This window comes from Diabrotica undecimpunctata, chromosome 4, assembly GCF_040954645.1.
Source record: "Diabrotica undecimpunctata isolate CICGRU chromosome 4, icDiaUnde3, whole genome shotgun sequence".
NCBI lineage: Eukaryota > Metazoa > Arthropoda > Insecta > Coleoptera > Chrysomelidae > Diabrotica > Diabrotica undecimpunctata.
Genome location: NC_092806.1, coordinates 58,863,890 through 58,888,154, shown reverse-complemented (window position 1 = coordinate 58,888,154; position 24,265 = coordinate 58,863,890). Strand labels below are relative to the sequence as shown.

Here is a 24,265-nt window from a genome sequence, read left to right as displayed (position 1 = left end):
AAAGGAAAAGACAGTTAAGATTTTATTTCACGTATAGGGAGCTTGCGCATCCGTTTATACGTATTTCAGCCCAATAGGCCTCATCAGAACGGATTTCGCAAACGCTCTGAACGTGAAATAATTTTTTTCTGCCTTAGGAAGCAACTATAACATGGCTTCGTATAGACGCAATGTAGCGACATCTGATAATAAAATCGTAGACTAATTTTCGAAACCAAATTCAAGAATTCCGCTTTAATCTGTGCTTTCTAAGAATTGCAAGGCAAAACAGACGTTAATAAAGATGTTAAGAGAGACATGGGGAATCTAAAAATTACATTCCACAACATATCTCCTCAACTAAGCAAAATTCTTAGCGAATTGGTTTCTAGTACTCGTACAGAGTATATCGAAATAAAAAGGAAAAGACAGTTAAGATTTTATTTCACGTATAGGGAGCTTGCGCATCCGTTTATACGTCTTTCAGCCCAATAGGCCTCATCAGAACGGCTTTCGCAAACGCTCTGAACGTGAAATAGATCTTTTCTGCCTTAGGAAGCAACTATAACATGGCTTTGTATAGACGTATGGCTTCGTATAGTATAATATATTCTTCTATATAATCCATTAATAATATACTTATTTTGTCATTTATAAACTAAATATTGAAAAATTTTGTGTTGTTAATAGTGATTGTCTTGAATCAACTTATATTACCGAGGTCTATATGAAATGCAGCAATATTTTTAAATACCGTATTGCAGGCATAGAACGATTTAAAGAGGACAAGCATTATAAAAGATATGATAAGCACCGTGATATACTGGTCATATAGTAAAGTACTAAACGATTGGAGTTCCTTGTGCATTGTCAAGTGCAAATGAGTAATGTAAACTTTAAATTTTTTTCATGGATTTAATAGCTATATTTTCATTTAGAATGTCAACTTTTTTGGAATTCATTAAAATTCAGGCGTCATTAAAATTGAAAGAACTCTTACTATCTCCAACAAATACTTCAAATCTGAACTCATCGCTAAACTGTTTTGTATCCCATCATAAATGTGTCCAATCTCTATAATCTTTTGACCATTAAAAGTATAGACAGATAATACAAATAAACTGAACGCTGCAATACAGACCAGTTCCCCCAGTGATAAAGAGAAAACTTACGAAAAATAGTTCCTGCATCTCTTTCTAATGGACCAGTTTTTTTCGACCACGTGACCTAAATGACCAAAGAGAAAGTCACATGGTCGATAAACCCGGGCCATTAGAAAGAGATGCAGGGAATGCTTTGCGTCAGTTTTCTGTCGCAATGGGAGAACGGTATTGCAGCGCTCAGTCTATTTGTATTATATTTTATGTCATGGTTAAAAGTAGATTTTTAACTATATAACTTATTTGTAAGTATCAAATCCTAATTTGTGGCCCTCTTGGTGATTTGTTGATCTAGAAACGTAAGTTACAGTACAATGACCGCTACTATCCAGTGAATTCTACCACGTGGATTTCAACACGGGGCTATCGCTTGAACATTCTGGACTAAATTGCGATGTATCGAACAGCAAGATCAGCAATTATAAAATTATAAAAACACCATGTTAAAATCAATATTTTCAGTCTGATTTAATTTATTGTTGTTGTTACTAAAATCTTTGTAAGTCGAAAATAAAAGTTTTAATTGTGAGTTCAGTTTTTAAAAAAGTGTTTTTCCCAAGAACATTCATAATTCGTATCTTACAACAACGTCACATCACAAAACACTTAACTCTAGATAAGTTGCACGGCGATTTCTCACTATAATGCGTCTTAACAGCTTAAACGCAACAGAGGACACAGGTTTTCTTCTTCTTCAGTGCCTTATTCGGTCCGGATGTTGGCGATCATCAAGGCTATCATGGTTTTGTTGACTGCTCTGCGAAACAGCTCCGCTGAGGTCAACCCAAACCATTGTCGGAGATTTTTCAACCACGAGATACGACGGCGTCCCGGTCCTCTTCTACCAAATACTTTACTCTGCATAACGAGTTGAAGAATTCGATATTTTTCTTCGTTCCGCATCACGTGGCCGAGGTACTCAAGCTTACGTTGTTTAATTAAATTAAGCACTTCTTTTTCTTTTGTCATGCGCTGTATTACCTCAACGTTGGTGACATGGTGCACATAAGATATTTTTAGTATTCTTCTGTATATCCGCATCTCGAAGGCTTCGATTCGTTTTTCAGTGGCTTGCGTCAGTGTCCAGTGTCCACACAGACGGACACAGGGTCGGACACAGGTGTCCGATTTGAAATTAGCCGCCTGGGCCACGGCGGACACCGGTGTCCTATTGACTTTAAATTTTTCATCATCCTTACCCGGCCGCGAGGACACGATTTTATGCGGTTTTAACATAGGAATGTGTCCGCTATAGCCCTGCAATATAGAATGTTGAAACAGGTTCTGTGTAGCAATTCCGATCTTTCATTAATTATAGAAATAAGAATACCTAAATTGATGAAAAAATGTATTAAACAAATAAGCTATAGAAATACATATCTACAGTAGGTATGTACGTACATTTATTTCAAAAAAATTAATGAGTTTTGTGAAATAAATTGAAGCATTCCAGACAAAACCTAGGAGTATTTTCGCACTGGACACAGTACGTTATAACTTTCTTCACTTTATTTTTATCTATCAGTCCATCCTGTTTTCTCTTGTAACATCCCTTGCAGTACCGTCTATTTTTTCGTGCCTTACAGTCTAATTTTGTAAATACGTGAGCATTGAGGTTTACTTTTGCACGACGTGTACGTTCATAAAACTGGCCACCTTCAAATTTTAATAATTCTTCAATAACTGCATATCGAAAATCATTTATGGATATGTTAGTCTGTTCGGCCTCCTTGTAGATGAAATAGGCATTAACTATTGAAGTACCTAATAAAATTTCTATAGCTATTTTTTGTACCAACGGACAGTTCGTCGCATCGCCGTACTGTAACTCGACATCTGATAAATCGGATAAATCAATGGAGCTTTTACCTGAATTGTAATCAATTACCGCTTTCGGTTTTTGAAAATTATTTCCCCGACGTTGAAGGTGAACCATTTCAGCATTGTTGAATGTGGATAAAACCAAAACATCTTTTTTGTCATGTCACTTGAGGACACATATTCCTCTTTCATTTTCTCTGGCAATTACTTCACTTTTTTTAAGTTTTTTTTATTACTTCGGCTGGATTACCCTTGCGATTATTTCGCAAAGTTCCGAGACAATCGGTGATGTTATCTAAAAGTATGTGCGCTAATTAAAGGCTTGTTTACCAGTTATCAGTTACACAAATTTTACCAGAACCTAAAAGAGCTCGCGACAATTTTAGCACTGCACTGGTAGATGCTGCTAATTCATCTTGCTTTTCTTTGCCTACATATACAGTTAGGTTCCACGTATAACCATTCTGAGAACATAATTTAAATATTTTAATGCCATATTTATGGCACTTTTGTGGATTATACTGATTGAAGAATAAACGTCCCTGAAACGGTACCATGGTTTCATCGATGCAAAATGTTTTCCCTGGTGTAAAGATTTTTGATGGTTGCTTATGCTTTGGTCTATAATATACAGTCCGTCTCGTTCTAGGCACTTAGAGTTATCTGAGAAGTGCTACATTTTCAGAAGTATTTCAAATCGGTTGCGGCTCATAATATTAGGAGCAACGTTATTTTTTAACATCCACTTCGTTGACGAATAATCCCCAATGGAATTAATTTGCACTATTCCTATGTAGCCCAGTAAATCTAGAAATTGTGCAATTTCCTTTCGTCGCGTCATCGGACACCTCGATGAATATGGTGTCCGCTCGTGTTGAATGTCTATGGCGGACACCGGTGTCCATACGCAGTTTGCGCCAGGCCAAAGCGGACACCGACGACCGCTCTATTTTTTTTAAACTGTTAACAAAAAATGGTTCAAATGATGGGGATTCGATTTGAATGCGAATTAAATGTTAAAATTTTGTTTAATATTGCTTTGGTCCAGGGGAACATTTTGGTGAAAAATCTTTGGCGCTTAACCTGTTAATCCACTTCGATCAGCGTCGTTTAATTTATTTTTTCCTACATTTCTAGGTTTTGTGACGACCGAACCTTTAGTTTCATATCTTCTGAATATATTTCTTACACTGTTCCAGAATTAAAAATCTAATGTTGATTAAACAAATTTTCTCATCCAGAACTTTACCTCGACCCATTTTAAAACTCACAAATGACAATAAGCTTTAAAATATAAAACAAAATACATTTGATATTAATTGCCAATAATTGCTTTAATGCCATATTCCCATAGGTACCTCTGGTTTTAAGGTAATTATGAAAAAAATCAACGTATGTTGATGTAATTGATTGAAAAACCACGATTTAGCGAATTTTTTTCTTATTACTGAAAATAAATAAAAAACCATAGATAAAGATAATGTTTTAATAAGTAATAATAAAAATGCCATATTAATTAATATAGGAACTTATAAAAACATGGAGAATAATTTTTTTTTATGGTAATCGCCTAATCGCCATACACTGCAAATTCCATAGATGGATCAAGTGATAAGAGAAGAGGATCGTAAATATATTATACCTGCACCTGCATATATGTCTGCTTTTGTCCCTTTGCCCCTGGAGTCTAGACAAACGATTTCAACTGTGTTCGTAGTTCTCTGATTTCAACCGTAAGTCAGCCACTATAACCCTCACCCTCATCTCATTCTACTTTAGTCTACGCCTCATCACTCAGTTTCAACAGTTAATTGTTACTTCTCTGTTTTCTGGTGCATTCAGTGCAATTTAATCAAAACTGAGGTAAGTCAAAATATTTTATTAATTCGTATTTTATAAATATTTCTTAATTCCTTATTAGTATATAAGGCACAATTAAAATGAATTACATAAAGCAAAAAGACGGCATACAGATAAATTGGAATTGGAATATAATTAAAACAAATCTAAAGAATCAAATCGGTAATAGGTATATTTTTAACAACATAAAAATATTTAGAGACATAGAAAACCATCTAAAGATGAGATCTAAAAAAAGCAACACAAAAATATGTTTTAGAAACAGTCAGCCTAATAATAAAATAAACAAAACAACGAAAAATCTTAAAAGGAAGGTAGTAAGGAAAATAGGAAAGGGCCAAACACATAAAGTGAATACGAGGCAAGACTGGAGATCAATGGACCATAGAAAAATATGAACTAAGTCGTAGTGTTACTATTACATGTGAACTAGATTACTAAGAAGTACATTTATACCAAAGAATATAGACGCTTATACCCCAGTGAAGAAAGAAAAAAAACTGAAAAAAATATACAGATATTTGAAGCTTCTAAAAGTTACCTATAGGAGGGGTATCTGTTTATAATACAAACAAATAGTATTTTTGTGCTAGAAATATATCTTTTTTATTTCTATAGACTAAAAAATCGGTTGCCTGTAAAGTCGGTTTTACGGGCGAAAATTTTACGTGACAACGTCTTTTTCTCAGTAGAATATTTATTGATATGAATATTATTAAATTGCACAATAGGAACAAGGAATTGAATGAAAATAAGAATTGCACAAATTTTAACTATAGAAATATATTTTGTTTACTAAAACATTGTACATGTAAACTTAAACTTAACTAATTTCTATTTGAGTGATTTTGTTGAGGATAGGACGATGATAGGAGAAATAGCATCGCACCAGCGGACCGATCATGTTTGAGTGGGAGAGAGACGCAAGGCATTCGCCGGTCCGGCGGGCCTCTCTCTCGTTCGGTGACTCATCGTAACAGACGTGAGCGGGCGTTACACTTTTTCATGAGTGACTCCGAGCCACAACCTAATTTAAGACGTTGTCACGTCAAAATATTAAACGAGATATGATTCTTTAAAGGTTGTATTCGCATGCGTTTAGCACCATCTTCAAGCCATTTCAACGCAACCCAATCAAAAGGCTTAAAAAAATTATACACCACATTGTAGTTTATTTTAAAAGCTACAAAGTGAGGTATATCAAAATTTTTTTCAACCCCTTTGTTAAAATGGGTTTCGCTTGCGGATGAACGCATGCGAATACAACTTTTAAACAATCATATCTCGTTTAATGTTAAGTTTGTAGAAATTAAAAAATAAAAAAAATGATGACATAGAAAGAAAACAATTAATCTGGTTCGGACATGTTAAAAGAATGCCAGAGTACAAATGGCCTAGAAGAGTACTGGAATGGATCCCTCCTGAAAGAAGAAAGAAAAGATGAAGTAATGGCGGCAAGAGACAGATCAATATGACAGAAAAAGATGGAAATTATGGGCGGAGAAGCGGCGACAGCCGTAATAAATTAGTTATTATATATATATATATATATATATATATATATATATATATATATATATATATATATATTATATATATATATATATATTTATATATATATATATATATAACAAAACATGAAATATATAAATAAATATATTTATATAAATAAAATATGAAATAAGAAAAATTAAAACCTTCAGTAGAAAGCTGTTTTTTCAATTCTAGCATTTTTTCTGTATTTTTTTAGCTGGTGAGTTATTTTGAAAAAAAAAAAAGGGAACCTTTTGAAAAATTCCGAAAATAATGTCTTCACTTTAAACTCGGATTTTTTGGATGTTTCAATCAATTTATGGATATTGGTTGTTCAAATGATTCACCCAATAGTTTCAACTATGGTGGTTTTGGTGGGGGTGAGTTTGTTCTTTTCTGCGTCACAAAAATATAAGCGGAATTTATTTTGGTTATAACTTACCTTAATTTTCACGAAAATCAGAGGTCTTACTGCACCATAATAGTGTGCATGAGCACCATCTTGAAGAAACGTTATTTCCAAGTTGCCAAATTCATCTGGATTATCTTCATTGGTTAAGTTATCATTAAGAAAACATTTCCATTGAGGGAAAAAGTACTTTCGTCACTAAAACAAATTGTTCATTGACATCTTGAACACTACTCTTTCTTCAAACTTTCGAAGAAGCTCTCTCAAATAAGTTCTCGATATAGGGCGATCGGGGTACCTCTCATTAAAAAGAGGTTCCGCTGCATGGACATTGTTACTACATTCACCAATTATTATGACAGCTGTTACTTTGTCGGCTGCAGTACGTACCATTCTGCCTGTATAAACATTTAAACGTCACGTTAAACAATTTTAAGGTAACACTTTTGCAAAAACCTAACAAAGTAAAAACAACTAGAAAATTGAAAAACGTCAACTTTTTTGACAAATAACCAGAGGTGGGCATTAGAATCTTTATTAATTAAATGCAAAACTACAATTTTAGTATTTATTTAATTTATTCATCAAAATCAGTTTGAACCCAAACAAAATTAGTACGATTGAATAGATGTGTTCAATATCTTTGAAACAAAATATTACTTGCCACAAGGTCCTATTTAAAATTATCGGTCACAGTAGCTCTGTTACTTCACCTGTTAAGAAGCCTACGTCTGTTTATTTCCTCACTCGTCGGTGTGTCTTTCGCTGATCGGATTGCTTCTTTTCAGTGGGTATGTGTGTGTCCTTTTATAGGTGTATGTCACCTCTTCAGGACGTGGTTCGTTTTGTGGATATTGGCACTGGAGTCGTTGTGTCTCACTTCTGGTATTGGCTTGGTGGATGTTGATTCCTGCGGAGGAGGTACTTTTCCAGATTAGTCAGAGGTGAAAGGGTTGGTGCTAAAACGGTTCTTTTCAGAAATTATTTTTTGTTAATGATTATGAATGTATATGACTGAATTTAAATGTATAAATAATTGAATATGAATTTATGTCATGTTGAGGGCAGCTGTGGCTGTATCCTCCCTAAGGACAGGTATAATTGTGTAATGGGATCGAGAAACCACAGAATCCTTCGCTAAATAAAGCGGAGTTGCATCCAGGATGTCCATGTACTTATCATAGAGTTCGTTGCTGGCTAAAGCCAACAGTTTGGTAGGAGAAAGGGTAGTTTTCTTTTGGGGTGTCTGGTGAATGCATTACCAAAGGATGAGGTAGTTTTGATTGTGTTTTGGGCTCTGTAGTTTTGGCCTCTGATGCTTTTAATTGTGTAACTCCTGTTCAGAGAGGATAGCCTCTAATTTATGGGCTGGATGTTCGATAGTTGATGTATGAGGGCGGACGGGTAGTGGTATCGTTTGTAATTTACTTTACGCAGAATTTTCCTCTCCATTGTGAACACCACGCTTAGGTTCTCGATCTGATTCCGGATTTGGGAGTCGATCCTCCCAAAGTCTAAGGTCGATTCTTTCGGCAACATTGTTTGTGATGTGTCTGCTAAGATTAGGGTGTCTGAAGAGGATCATTTGTATTTTGTTTGGGTTAGGTGTTATTCTTTATCTCCCACACCATCTATTGACATGGTTTAGATGATTTTGAACAAACCTACGGAGGACATCTGCGTCTCGAGATGTTGTTACGAGAACAGTGTTGGTTAGGAAAGTCACTGTTGTATATTGTGTAAAGTATTGGTGCCAACACGAAACCTTGTGGCACTCCTGCTGTAGGGGTGAAGAGGGAAAATTACTTTTGACTTTTACCGTGATTTTGCGCTGAATGGCATATGAGTGCATTAATCTGACAAATGGAAACGGCAGGCCGATGTTCAGTAGTTTTTTCACCAGTCTATCATGCCCGACTTAGTCGAAGGCTTTTTGAACATCGAGAAAAATGCCTAATGATAGTTTTTTGTTGTTTAGACTTTGTGAGATGTGTGTAACGATTTCTGTCAACACCGTGTTGGTTGAGTGACCTTCTCTAAAACCGAATTGAATATCCAAATTTTCAGATAAATCCAAATAAGTTTCAATTAATAGGTTCAAGAGATACAAGCGGGAAGGGACTTTGGCTAGCACTGAATATTTGAGAAATTGGAGTGTATATTGAGTACATTCTTGTCCAATGTCTTTTTTTATTTTTTATATTAATTTCTTCTGTTATGAGGTTTTCGGTATTAATTCGAGCTGTTTGACTCAAGTTGAAGTTAATATGACTACAGCATGTGCTAATCTCATGTCCTCATTACGTTTCTTTAATGTGAGATAATATTTTATAAAATTAAGTTGTATTGAAGTTGGTTGAATGACAAGTAGTTTTTTATTAAAATTGATTTGATATTTATTTTTTTTTTTTGCTTTACCATATAGACTAAATTGTACTATTTACTATAATATTTTTATAGATGTACGTATAATATTAATCAAGATTATGATTTTGCAATTTAAAGTTTATATACAAAATTGGTAGTTACGTCGGCATCCTTTGATTTCATCATTAAGTTTATTTTAATAAGAAAATATCCATCATGCATTATATTTTAACAAATAATACTCCTCTTTTATCCGCGTTTTTTTTTACCTCGTCCGAAAATTATTACACCAACTTTTAATCTAGCACCAAGCCTTCGTGTTCCAATAAGATATGTTTTCTGGCAATGTTCATATCTTTATATATATATATATATATATATATATATATATATATATATATATATATATTCACACTACAGCTCCTCTATCTTTAATTAAAAAATTAGAATTTTCAGAAGCGTGTTCCCGACTGGCTGGTTTCATTTAAGACACATTTTTACCTTTTTTACTGACAATTACTTTTTATATTACATTGTTTATTGTTTGTATTTTCTAGCAGCTAAGTTCAACCTCCTTAAATCTGATAGCTTTTTAAATTCAACGACGTAATTATTGTTTTTACTATATTACTGTCCTTTTTTGTGTGTCTTTGTCCTTTTTTCTTTCTTCTTTAAAATATTTACTACTTACTAAATATGTTTAGGAATGTTACGATTTGTTTATTAAGCAATAATTCTTTGCAATGGACTATACAAAGAAATGTGCTAAAGATAATGGTTGATTTTTGTAGCTAGCTGAAAATCATGGTTTTTAAAGAAAAACATTTTCTTTAGAAAGTAGGGATTTTAAAAGAAAGACGGATGGCACTTCTCTTTCATATGGTGCTACAGCCCAAGTCGAGCCCTGACCTTCCCAGTATCCGCCTGCAAGAATCTCTTTCCTAGGCTGCTCTCCTCCAGTTATCTACCCTCAATATCTCTTTAGCATCGGCACTCACTTCTTTGTTTTCAAGCGTCTTCTAGGTGTTCTGTTATTATCCATTCTTACAAGGTGACCTGCCCAGTGCAGTTTTTGTAATTTTGTATAATTTTCTATAGAGGGTTCTTTGTGATATTGATACATCTCGTGGTTAAACCTTATTACCCACATACAATTGTCGCAAATGGGTCCCAATATCTTTCTAAATATCTTTCTTTATTCTTCTTTGAATTTTTCCATTATTGCTTCGCCATTTTCGTCCTCCACAGCACTCTATTTTTCCAGTCATCTTCTCTTAGGTCTCTATCCATCATAGCATTTCCTATGATGTATGTTTTCCATCTTGTAGCGGGTCTTCCTATCCGTCTTCTTTCCGGCAGGTCCCAGTCCAATATTCTTTTCGACCACCTGTGCTCTGGCATTCTTTATGCATGCCCGTATCACTGCAGGGCTCTGTGTTTTAACTTTTTTGTAATTGAGCATTCTGTGCCATATTTCCTCTGTTCTTATTCTACCCGCTCTGGCAATTTGTAGACATCTCATAAAGTCCAGTTCAACTGTTCTTGTCATTGGCCATACTTTCGCTCCACTTCTTCTTCGCCTGCCATATTAGAATTATCCGACGTTGGCGATCACCATTGCGAAGGTTTCTCGATCTTCTGCAATATGGAATAATTGTCCTGCATTTGATATCTGTGTCCATTCACGAATGTTTTTTAAACAAGAAACTTGTTTTCTTCCTACACCTCTACGGCCCTCTATTTTGCCTTTAAGGATCAGTTGTAATTTCGCTCCACATAGGGTAATATTCGTCACTATGCTCTGAAAGATCCTTTTTTTTTTCTTTTCTTTGGTTTGAGTGTTGTTCCATATCACTACATGGAGTGCTTTCGTGGCTTGTTTTGCCCATGCTATTTTCATTTCTAAGTATATCTTTAATACAAGTACCATCTCAGCTTAACATTGACCCTAAATACTTTAAAGTCTTACAACTCTTAATAGTCTCTTCTTCTAAACTTAAGTTTAAATCTACAACCTTGGATCCAATACATTTGGTCTTACACATAGTTATCTTGAGTCCCCACAGCTCATATTCTTCCTTTAATTTCCTTATCATATGTTCCATATCCTCCCTGTCTTGTGCAAAAATGACCTGGTCATCTGCCAAAAATAGTGAATGTAATATATTCTTTTGTACTGATATGGTATACTTTAAAGCTAAATAAACATTAAAATAATTCTTTTTTATGATACAACTAGCTGACCCGGCGAACTTCGTATCGTCTTAGAATTAAAATGTAAAAAATTAGAAATATAAAATTAGAAAAATAAACAAAAAAAAAAGCATACTATGTATGAAAAAAGTTGAATCCTTGTGCAGACTGCCCCCGATCTTATATAGGCTAAACAAATCGTAGAATCCAAAACAAGATTTATGAACATTCCATTTCTGTTCGCAATTCCGATTCAATTTCAGCTCTAGGTCAACGCCATCTTCATACAGGTTACAAAATTGATTTTGAAAACTCCAGAAACATAGTCTTTCATAAAACTCTCATGAAACATAAATCAAAACTCTCATAAAAAAAAATATCGTCCTCTCCACTGTCCAATCAAAATCCACCTGTCAGAAATGTTCGCGCCAACCCTTGCGCCAATCCCGCTTCAATCCCCACGCCAATACCCACGCCAACCACCACCCAAACCACGTCACCATCGATGGTATAAATGAACCGTTTGCTATTCCCAGTAGCAGTAATGCATTGATCAGTGATCAGTATAGTAGTGTCTGGTGGCTCGGGAAACTGAGACCTCGGAAGCCCTGAAGAAGACATCGGCGCAGTGACAATCGACGCGTTTCCACCCGGAAGCATGTTGAGTTTAATATTATTTCTTGTGTCTTGCGTCTAATATTAATTCCTGTTCTAAATGTCTTGAACGACCAAGGGTCGTTCAAGAGAACGGGATCTTGTAAAATGTTACGGTGCCTATGTACCGTAAATAAAAAAAACTATGAAATTAAAATCTTTCAAATTGGCAATCCTTTTCGTTTATGGTTTGCGGAGAATCCCTCTATTGTATTGTACAATATTGTTATTTAGCTTTTGTTGTTTATGTTTTACGGGTAAGACACTATGAGACAGAGCTAGAAGTACAGATTTACGACGTAGAAAAGTACAATGAAACGATCATATAAGCCGAATGGCAACAAATGGAGTAGTAAAGACGGCAAGAGACGGTTTCCTAGGAAGAAGATAGGTAGAAAGTTCACGAAAACGGTGGACGACAACTTACTGGACGTACATTGAAGAACAGACAGAGTCATGTCTACATAAAAAGAAGAAGAAGATGTTTTACGAGGAATCCTTCATCTGTATTGAACGCCCTTTTAAATTTGTTTTCGTTGTCAGCAATACAAAGAAACACAGTGCTGTAGTCAGTGTTGTTAAAGTGAATTCATACTGTAATATCATTAAAAGTTAAAATAAAACGCAAAAATTGACAACTACGTTGTTTAAAATAAATATAGAAGGCCTAAAGCTAGCTTGCAAGATCCAGCAGAACCTAATCTGGAACGGTAGAGTACTTACGTCCGAGAATCGCAATATTTCTTGCCAGTGATTAAATGTGTGGACCAATCTTGCTGTGACGGCTCGAAATGTGTATTGAACCTAAATCCTACAAATCCCAAGCAAGCACGTGATACTTAGTTAGTTAGATAAATGATCATGCAAGCTTCTTGTGAGGTTGTCCGTTGATCTGTCGCCTTCACTGGAAGGGTCTAATCAGATGTCTTATGATCTCTTTTATAATTGTTCCAAGATGACAGGCCAGACACTCAGAGCAATGTAAATAAAGAAGGACATGAAGTTTTACAATCGGAAGTTTTTCATGCAATAAAACAACTGGACCAGACAGCATCCAAGATGAACTATTTAAAATGGTACAGAAGGACCACAGCAATGATCTAGTTAAGCTTTTTAACAATGTATAGACTACTGGTGAATTACCTGGAGAATTGTTGAAGTCTGTTTTTATAGCAATTCCGTATAAACCGTGGGCGAAAAGATGCGACGAATACAGATTAAATAGTCTGATGATCCACACATTGAAAATGTTTTTTCACATTATTTATGGAAGATTAAGAAGTCGTTGCCAGAGAGATCTAAATAAAGCCCAGTTTGGATTTAGGAGTAATTTCTTCGCGTTATTCATGGAAGATTTAAAGGTCGCTGCGAAAGAGATCTAAACAAAACCCGGTTTGGATTTAGGAATGCGCTGGGTACCTGTGAGGCATTTTTTGACTTAAATGTACTTCTTCAAAAATACCGCGACCAACGTAAAGATATTTATGTGGCATTCATCGATTATGAATAGGCTTTTGATAACGTCTGGAACGCTTTTGAACATATTAAGAACCAATGGCATTGATTGTAGAGAGAATCCTTCAGTTTATCATGAAAGATAAAATTGAGGGCCGCAGAGGAATTAGAAGAATGATGATGTCATGCCTCAAAAACGTTCGAGATTAGGAATATGCTGTGCCGAACAACTATTTCCATTTGCTGAAGACCGTGAACAACAATTCGCCAATGTTAGGGGGACCTAATATGGCACCGAAAAGGAAGATTTCTACCTAATGATTTTACTTTTATTTTTTGTTAAGAATACGATTTTATTCTGAATAAAATGTTTCAGTTAAATTTCCATTTCTAACTATATTGCCAGATGCCGAAATAAATATATTTTATTTTAAGTTTATTATTAAATACCGTTAAAATAGACGAATGCATGAGAAGAACAATAAGGGATTAAGCCAAAAATATGTGTATTTGTAAGGATGAGATCAAATAAGGAAAACGTAAAAAATTGATTAGCAGCAAAAGTTTATTATTGCCTGGTAGAGAACGTCTTGTTTCATTTATTATTAGTGCAAAAGCGATTAAAACTATAACATAATTGTTACTTTTAGGTAAAAATGGTCACTTAAATGTTACTTAGGGGAGAGTGGGGCTCCTTCAGACAAAAAAAATTGAACTGTCATATCACTCTAAATACCTCACAAAATAAAGAAAAAAAATATTCATAAAATACATTGTTCACCCAACTTTCACTGTATATATGTTTTTAATATTAAAACCTATATCTGTTGTAAAAAAAAAACAAAACCACTTTTTCAAAAGCGTCTGAAGGTCTGACTTCTGTTTGAAATTTCAGACGGGGAATGGGGCAGCTTCAGACACAATTGGAAACATGACAACCTCATATAAATGTTTTAAAAATTATTTATTACAGTATTTACAACTATATTATGATACTTAATCAAACCCCTAATACATATTGAAGTTTTCCAATGAAACTGAAAAAGACAATAATGATTTCTGTGGCTTTGTACCCTTCTCAGAAGGAGTTGGCAAAAGGGCTACAATTTCTGATAAAGAAACACTAGAGATATCTGGTACGGTGGGGTAGAAAAATTTATAATTTACTTTAGATGACATTCATCATCAAATTCATTCATCATGACAAATTTCATCATCCCCATCATCACATTTACCAATAATTCTCCCAACATAGTTCATATCTTTTTGTTTTACAGTCCCAAATTTAACCAGCACAAAATCTTCAATTTTCAATTCACTCCTTTCAAAATTTTGCTGTGGTTCTTCTAATACTTTATCATCAGAGTTTTTGCCATTTTCATCATCAGTTGTCTTCTCATTCTTATCATTTTATCAAAAAGTAGTTTTCTTTTCGTAGATTTAGTACGTTTAGCATTAGAGTTGGTGGTTTTCTTTGTTTTTTTATTGATCTGTTTTTCTGCCAGAAGAAGCTTTTCTGGGGTGTCAGTTATTATTCTGCTTTTCCCCTTTTCTCCTGGTTTCTTGGAGCTATTATTGAGTTTCGATTTTGGATATCCTTGTATCTCATCAGGACTTAAATAACAGCCAGGCTGTTGAGAGGGCATAGGCGTAGAGTTTTGGCAGCTTGATGTTGATGGAGTGTCTATTGGTTACTGAAAGTTTTCGCTTGAAATTTGGGGAGATGACGGTGGTTTTTCAGATTCTAAAGTTGGTAGACTTGCAGCTAGTTGGCATGTTAGAGGTTCATCAGGAAGAATTTCGTCTGGAGGATTAGGTCTCTCACTGACCAAACTAGGAGCAAATGTATCGTCGGTGAAAATGTGCCTGTCAAGTGGAAATATACCTGTTTTTTTGAAAAAATTTATAATGCTCTGTGGTAACATGGCACGGCCATGTGCTATTCCAACACATGCGGCCATGTGATAGATGCCAATCAATTGCAGCATTATAATATGTTTTAAAAGGTTTCACGAATCCCACATCCAGTGGTTGCACCATGTGGGTACAATGGGGTGGAACTGTTAGAATGAGCACGCCATTAGCTCTTGCTAGTTCTATTGCCTCAATTGACAAGTGGCTCTCATGATTGTCGCAAATTAGAAGCATTTTCTCTTTTCAGAGGAACCTGAACATTTTATAAAGTGCTGCACCACATGAACGAAATTGGAAGTGGTCATCCAACCTGACTGATGAGCCAAACCCAAGGTCCCGTTTCGTGCTCCATTTATCATGTGGCTCTTGAAGTGCACTCTCGTAAATGCTAGAGCAGGAGGTATTGTATTTCCAGCTGAATTTATAAACAAAACTGTAGTAACCAGAGTTCCTCTCTCACCACTTACAGCAGCTGCTACTTGTTTTTGGCTCTTTTGTGAAATCACACGAGAAGGTTCTTGGTTAGTTTCAGTTTTTGTTTCATCCATATTCCAAATCCTGGATGAGTCACAGAGTTCTGGGTATCTTTTGATTAATTTTTCATAAATTGCAAGTGCAATACTGCATCCTTCAGCAACACGGAGAGATATTCTTGGGTGGCGTTTCATAAAACCGTATAGCCAGTCCTTTCCTGCCATTCTTGGAGCTTTCCAGTTTTTAGGACAGTCAATATTGGTCATTTTGGCCATCTCATGTGCTATTTTTCGAGTTTCTAAATTGTTAAAACCATAAAATATTTTTGAACACTTAATTAAATATGCCTGAAGGTCGTCTTCCTGTGTCTCCCTGTTTGTCAATAAAAACCTTTCTAGTATCGTTTCTTAATTTCATATAATGTTTGCCATCTGGGTTATCCCTAAACTTCTTAACGTACATACCAACAGTTTGATATTTTAATCCAAATCTTTTAGCAGCATTTCTTATCGATTGACCATCTAGGATGGCCGCTACACATTCTTTCATAGATTGGGCATTGAAATTTCCTTTTGTTTTTTCTTTCTTCCTATTTCTTACCATCTTCAGACAATCTGCAACAAAGAGAAATCCTTTTTAAATAACTAGAATAAATATATATAACTAAATAACTAAATATATATAACTTTTAAGCACGTTATTTCAAAAAAGGTGTCTCTATTTTCCATTGCGTTTGTCTGATAGTGCCCCATACCCTTTTGTCTGAAGGTGCCCACTCGATGTGTCCAGACTAAATGTAAAAATATAACCTAAGAGTGCCGTCAGTAACAAATGTGAATAGTACAGGATATACAGAAATAAATGGACTTAAAACTGGTAGTAATGTTAATTATCCTAAGTCTTATCTTCTAATAAAAAACTCATCTTACCTTCAATCCCAAAAATTTGACTTTCAACCACCAAAAACTAACTTTTCTCTTTATGACATGAACCCTTTACTACACTGTTCTACAGACTGAACTACAATAGTGTGAGTAGTAATGGAATGTTTTGATGTCAGTGTTGCCAACCCGAGTTCTTAAATTTACCCACAATATGAATGTCTGAAGCTGCCCCCTGTCTGAAGGAGCCAGCTTCTCACCTAATGTTTAGGTATGGGGAGGGGTACAGAAAACGTTACTTTGCATTACATGAGGGAGGTAAGGTCAGAAATCGTCAAAAATTGCGTTAAATAATACTTGAACGCCCCCTTAACTCTTTCGTCTCCCGATTAGTATCATTTGAAAACTGTAAATATCTGTTTTAGAAATTTATAAGACATGCATATATTCATACATTTAGCCTTTTTCTATTCCAAATAAATAGCAACATAATAAAAAAATATGTTCTCATTTTTATAATAAAATATAATTAAAAAAAGAGGTTATTCTTTGTATAGAGTATAAGAAAGTAGAGAATAAGAAGTGTATAAGAATAACCTCTTTTGTTATACGTGGTATACAGCCAGCTACAGGAATTATTTTCCTTGTGGAAAATATAATTGTTTATTTTTTTTTTCTAGGTTAACCCTTCCGTCTCCCGATTCATAATTTGAAAACTTTAAATATCTGTTTTAGAAACTGATAAGACATAATATATAAAAATGGTCAATTATTTGTTATCGCTGTATATCCTCGGGATTATTATTAACAACAGTTCGACTTGAATCATAGTTCCGCGATGTGTTGATGTGTTTATTTTTAGCGCTCGCCAATGCATTGAACAATGAATTTAGTACAATCAAAAGTATTTTCTGTGTTAAGTATTGGCGTGTCCAGTTTCTTAGCGGGTGTTATTCCGAACTGTTTTGCTCATCAAGGTAGAAGTCGATGGCCCTTAGTACTTTCAAGCCTACTATGTTTTGGTGGCGGAGTACTTCTAGCGACGTCCTTGGTGCATATCTTACCGGAACTTAGAGCATCTTTACCAGAACATTTTCAAAAATATGCAGAATTGTTCTACTGTGCCGGCTTTTTTATTTTGTATATAATCGATGAAATAATACATTACGCATATAGCAATTCAGAAGATGAAGCAGCTAGTATTTTACATAGTCACGGTCATAACGATAGCAGAAGAAACTCATATGGAGCTATTAGAAATGAAGCACAAGCATCAAGGCAGTTAAGTGCGCAATCATTTTCACAAACTCAAAGTGATAGTATTTTTTTTAATGAACAAATTGCTGCACAATTAAGTACTAACAGTCAACCAGAATCTTCGTCCAGTCATACTACAAACATAGGACTGTTAGTTGCTTTGTCCGTTCACGCATTATTAGAAGGATTAGTTGTTGGATTAGAAGCGGAATCTGCAAAGGTGAGAGATAAAAATATTGTTTTTTTTTTATTTTTTATTTTTTAATTGTGTTTATGCTGGTTAAAATTAAAATCTAGGTGGCTACCTCCAATTAAAACAGATAAATTTCAGGATGGATAACGTATGGGACATAAGTTTGAAAAAAAAATTTCTTAACATGCTTAATTGGACAAGACTGGCATTTTATTTAAACTTTAATAAATTATTAAATTGATTAAATTAAATTAATTAATTAATTAAATTTAATTAAAGGACTATCTTCTTCTTTTCGACTATGCTTAGGCCCACATCAGAATATCAAATATTTCTTATCATCTCTTACAATGACACAGTTTCTCACAAAATGTCTTCAGCTTAAAGTTCGGAAACATTTAGGAAGTCTTTCAAGCTCTGCCAGGGTGTATTTAGAACTACTTCCTTTTTTTGGTATTTGATACCATTTATGGGCTAAAATTACCGACCAGTCTTGTATGAAACTCCATACTCGCAACTCAGCTTTTAATTAGAAACCATAATTATGTCTGTAACTGATTGTAATGGTCTATTAATACTGTTTTGTGACTAAACAGTTCCAGTTCTCGGCAAATAAATGTAAGGAATATTCTCTTTATATTCTCTTATTGTCCTGTTGTTGCCTGGATAACATTTTCATATCTGAAATAATTAACAATTTCATATTTACACAACCGTCCAACACTAATACCAACACCAATAGATTTGATATCAAATTCGAGTTGTATATTTAAAGTAAGCTTTCTCTCAATACCATACACTCTACAACCCATAGTAGGTCTTGACCTGTTCTAGGATCAGCTTCTATTCCTTCCTATTCTTCGCCTTGGGTTTCCAATTTCGTACTCTTAAGTCGTCTTCCACTTGGTACTTAAATCGTTCTCTGGCCTGCCTCCTCTCCCCACACTTTGGTTATACATGCTGTTTATTTTGATAGACCTACCAATACTAGGTTCACTATTAAGGCGGTAAAGCTCAAAATTATAGCGCCTACGCCATAATTCGTTTCCCTTAATAATATGTCTGAGGATTTTACGTTCAAAACAGTTTAAACCATTGTTACTGTATTGTCTGGAAAATTATTGTTACTCCGTTTTGAACTTTAACCTTACACTAGATTGTTGAGACGTTTGCTTTCACTAATTTCACTAAAGTGTATTAGGATATTGAATTCTACCATGACTTTGTGTAGTTCGTTTCTCGCTAACTGTCATAGATACACCTAAAATCCACAAATAAATGGTGAGTATCAATTCCATACTCATATATTTTTTGCAAAACTTGTCTTAGAAGGAATATTTGATGGATAGTTGATATTTCTTTGAGAAGCTCACACTGGTATTTACTTATTATGTTTTCCCAATATCCCTAGAGTCAATCGTAAAGAATGTAGGCCAATATTTTGTAGGTCACTTTTAATGGTAATTCCTCTGTAGTTATCACAAATTGTTTGATTTCTTTTCTTGTGAATAGGTAAAATTATACCTACGTTCCAATCTTCTGGTAGTTTTACCTGCTTCCAAATCATTTCTAGTAGCCTACTTATACAACAGGTCAGATTTTTCGCGCCATATTTTATAAACTCAGAAGGAATGTCATCTTCTTCAGGAACTTTGTTTTTTTTTTCAATTTTTGTATAGCTTTGATGACTTCTTCCTCTGTTGGGGAACTCTTTCTCTTCCTCTTTCTCTCCTTCGTCTTCCATGCCTTCGAACTGGATTTCTGCTTCTTGCAACCTTGCAAATTTTCAGCCCATCTTTCTAGTATCTGGCCCTGATCACCAATGATTTCTCCTTTTTCTAACTATTGGTAATATAGGTTTGAATTTCTTTCTGTTCTGGTTAACCTTCTTGTAGACTTTGCGCGATTTCATTTGTATGTTACACTTCTCTAGTTCTTTCAGTTGGTTTTCTATATGCTTCTTCTTCTTTTTTTTTCAGTATTTATTTTTTGTCTCGTCTCAGCTGCCTATACTCTTCTTATACTTGGCTCGTTCTTCGTCCTTGAAGCCTTGTATATGCTTGATTCTTTCTTTGCGTTGCTTGTCCCTATTCCTCATCGTACCAGTCCAGTCTTATTTTTCCACGAATTTGTCTTCCAATCACTTCAGTTGCTTCCTCTTCGAATATGGTTCTACCCTGCCTCTAATAATTGATAACATCTTCAACTATACCACTTGTAAAGTCCTCTACCTTATCTTCCAGACTTTCCTCAAATTTCTTAGCTATCTTAGAGTTTTTTAACGCTTCTACGTTAAACGTTTTCTCTTTCACTACTCTGAGTTTCTTTGCATTAGAGATTCTAGCTCTTATTTTCGTTTGAACTTGGTAGTGGTCCGAGTCTATGATTGTCCCGCGTCTTGCACATACGTCTATAACGTCGCTGAAATCTCTTGCATTGATCATTACATGGTCGATTTCATTAACTATATTCCCATCAGGTCTTCTACATGTTCCCTTATGTATATCTTTGTGCATAAATCATATGCTGGCAACTACCATGTTCATTGAGGCGGCTAAGTATATCAGGCGAACTCGGTTGTTCGACCCTTCATATAAACTGTGGTTTCCAATGGTTGGCGCGTATTCCCCATCCTTAACTATCTTTGCACTAAAATCTCCTATTAATATCTTTACGTCATTTCTAGGACTTCTTCTTCTTTTTGATGTACCTCCGTTACGAATATCGGCGATCATCATGGAAATCTTTATCTTATCTACAGCAGCGCGGAAAAGCTGCACAGATGTTGTATTGAGCCAGATTCTGAGGTTCTTTAACAAAGATGTTCCTCTTCTTCCTGGTCCTCGTTTTCCAAATATTTTCCCTTGCAGGATAGCTTGAAGGAGGATAGCTTTCTAGGACAGCCTTGTAACATTCTTCTTTTTCTTCATCTGACTTCTCCTTTGTTGGTGCATGAGCATTTATTATAGAATATTTAAAGAATTTACCTCTGATTCTTAATTGTGCATAGTCTTTCGTTGATTGGTTGGAAGTCTATTATAAGGTGTTTCTCTATTTTAGTCTATGTAGTCCGTTTCTAATTTATGTTCTGTTGGGTGGCAGCTATAATATATCGTCAAATTCTCTTTTTCAAAAGTTTTCTTTCCCAATTATCTCAATTCCTGAAGTGTAATTATATCGCTTCGATGTATTTTTAAATTGCAAATAGGCATCTGTGAGGCTCCTGGCCTGTATAGCGATCTTATATTCCACGTGAATAAACCTAAATCTTTGTCCTTTTTCGCGCCAAGTCGTCGTATAGATTTCAGTCCGGAAACTTATTGGATTCTCGTAACAAGATTTTTTCATGGTTTCGGAATGTTAACCTTATGCCTAACCCCCAACCTGAGACTCTTCTGTTACCTTACCTTAGCCAAGTTTCAGATTTGAGTCGTTGTAAACTCTCCTTCACCCATTCCATCACGGGTAGAATTTATTAGTGTCATGACATATGTCAACTAGGACGTTACTTGGTATTTAATGACAGAAACCACTTGGCATAGCTACTGCTACCAAGACCCATACACTAACTCTTCACCATCCTCCTTTTTTAACCCAGCTTGGAATCGACTATGCCGGAGCTATGTCCCATACGTTACTGCGTGTATTTTAAGACTTTGAAACGTAATGTCTATTTATCTAAAGATTTAAATCGGCATACCAAGAGGCAGTAAACAAATAATACTAATCAAGAAATACACCTGTAATGACGCTCATACAGATACGACACAAACAAGTGCAGTAATATGGACATAACAATCACTATTATTAAGACAGGAGAATACCCTCGAGAAGACAGAATTAATTTCTTAACAGATATCGTCTGACTGAAAAGCTTCGACCTTTCAAAGCCAACCAGCTCACGTTTGCTTACTTTTTCCCGTTCTTAATTTTTAATAACTCATATCTCTAAAAAAATAATCAACAAGATTGCGTAGTTGAGAATAGGTAAAAAAGTTAGTGAGGTCATGATTGCAAATATCACAAGATAACCTCCTTCAAAAATCCTATCGCATGCCGGATTTTCCCATGGCATGCCAGAGACTAGTAGCATGGTATAGTTTTATACACGGGAGATTGGGAATATCCTGGTTCTACGAGAAAGAACTATTATTTTGAGTATTCACAGTATATACACAGAAAACTAAGCTTGGGAAGAAATGGGAAACTCATAAAAAGATGGCGAACTAAAAATCTCCACAATTTTTAGACCGGAAACAAGCTGTTTTCTTGAGCCATTTTTTACATTGATTACTGTATTTTTTCTGGGAATAAATCACAATAATTGTGAAAAGTTGCAATGTTTCGACTTCTGGTCCGGGAATCTGTATCTTCGGATTGGAAGTCGAAATTACAAAAAAATAAGTATTTTTAATTAAATTACTATGACTTCCTTTCATGAATATTAAACTTTTCCATCTTATTTTAGGTATTATTACTCTTAGGGGCAATAAGCTGCCATAAGTTAGTGGTTTCCTTTTGTCTAGGCGTGCAATTTGCATCAAGTCCCTTCATTTCATTGCAACGACATTTTTCCTATATTCTTATTTTCTCTGGTGGATCATCAGTGGGAATACTAGTGGGTATGGCAGCATCAACTATCCACAGCAGCGTCACAAGTTATGTGATACCTATATTAGAGGTAAAATATAATTTTTATGTAGTTTTAATGAAAACTTGTTAAATACTAATAAGTACATATTGTCTTTACTTCTTTGAAATTATTTTTATCTAAAATAAGATAGATATACGTCGAATTCCACAGAAAATATCCACTTTTTTGATGACAAAACCATTGATTGTGAAATTTGAGTTCACACTGTTTAAGAGACCATTTTTTTTTGTTCTTAAGTACTTAAAACTAAACAAATATATAGTGCCGCCAACCGGAACGGGGGTAATCATGCCTTTTTTACAAAATTTTAAAAAATGTATGAGCGAAATGATAGTGATTTTGGAGTGGAAAAATGTCGCGACTTAAAATCACACTGTAGAATCTGCCCAAAAGCAACTACAAATCCTTTAAAAAAATGAAGATCTTTTTTTTACTTTTAAAATAATTCTTTCGTTTTTTTTTATTCTCAATCTACAGGGTGAGTTTTAAGTATGGAACGCCTTAATTATCTCGGAAACGACTTGCACGATTTTTATATATTTTGGTGTGTAAGGGTTTTCTGCTGCGACCGACATTATGGTGGTATTTGCATTGTTGTCAGATCTTCCGTCTTTCTGAAAATCTAATGAACTTTCTTATTTCAAATGGATCATCCTGTATATTTTTTTGCCTTTTGAAGTCCTTAAGAAATACTAATTATTTTTTATGTAATGTTATACAATATTCCTAAATGACATACCTAATTTCGAAATTTATATCTAAATTTACATTATCTTCGCAGATTTTGGTGCATAAGGGTTTTGTAATGCTGCTGATATTATGGTGGTATTTACATTGTTGTCATATCTTCATTTGTTTCTGGAAATCTAATGAACTTTCTTATTTCAAGTGGATAATCCTATGCAGTTTTGGCCTTTTTCAAGTCCCAAAAACTTAATGTATGTGCTGGAATATTAGGCGACAAAATAATTGGTCCCTTTTAAAAATTATGCTCTACTTCACTATGCGTGTGTGGTGAGGCAATACCTAAATAATCTGTTTCCCAGAAGATAGATTGGAAGGCGTGGTTTTATCGAATGGTACCCGCGATTACCCGACATGAATCTTTCAGATTATTTTCTGTAGGGTCACTTAAAAAACATCGTTTATAAAACGAAACCTGCCAATATTCAGGAAATAAAAGATAAGAGTTTCACACAGATAAAAAAAAATTGAACAGTCATGGATGTTGTAAAATGTATTGCACAAAGTTAAAAATCGCATAACTTGTTGTACTAAAAAAAACGTAAAACATTTTGAGAATCTGCTGTAATCGCATTTACTGGTTTTCAAAAACTCTTAATTTTTCTACTACCCAAATATTGATATAGCTCTATATGAATTTGTTTTCAGCTGCTGTAGGTGTTTTGAGCTATGATTTGGATAAATCCTCTACTGCACCAGTTTCTTTTAATTTACGTA

At 34.7% G+C, this 24,265-nt stretch overlaps 2 protein-coding genes across 3 annotated transcripts in view; one reads left to right on the top strand and one right to left on the bottom strand.

Moving 5' to 3' along the window:
- Positions 1 to 24,265, top strand: part of LOC140439557 (zinc transporter ZIP3-like) — a 50,178-nt gene that overhangs the window by 4,382 nt on the left and 21,531 nt on the right. The window contains exons 1-3 of one of the 2 annotated variants that reach the window (XM_072529540.1): positions 4,705 to 4,823; positions 17,381 to 18,177; positions 22,619 to 22,831. In XM_072529540.1, coding sequence (XP_072385641.1) covers positions 17,584 to 18,177; positions 22,619 to 22,831 — 807 coding nt within the window. In that variant the 5' untranslated portion in view covers positions 4,705 to 4,823; positions 17,381 to 17,583. Of the gene's footprint in view, positions 1 to 4,704; positions 4,824 to 17,380; positions 18,178 to 22,618; positions 22,832 to 24,265 lie in introns of those variants that run through there. The other variant, XM_072529539.1, reaches the window with a different exon arrangement.
- On the bottom strand, positions 2,557 to 3,075 carry LOC140438684 (uncharacterized). The gene has a single exon (XM_072528328.1). It carries the CDS (start codon positions 3,073 to 3,075, stop codon positions 2,557 to 2,559), a length of 519 nt encoding a protein of 172 aa, XP_072384429.1.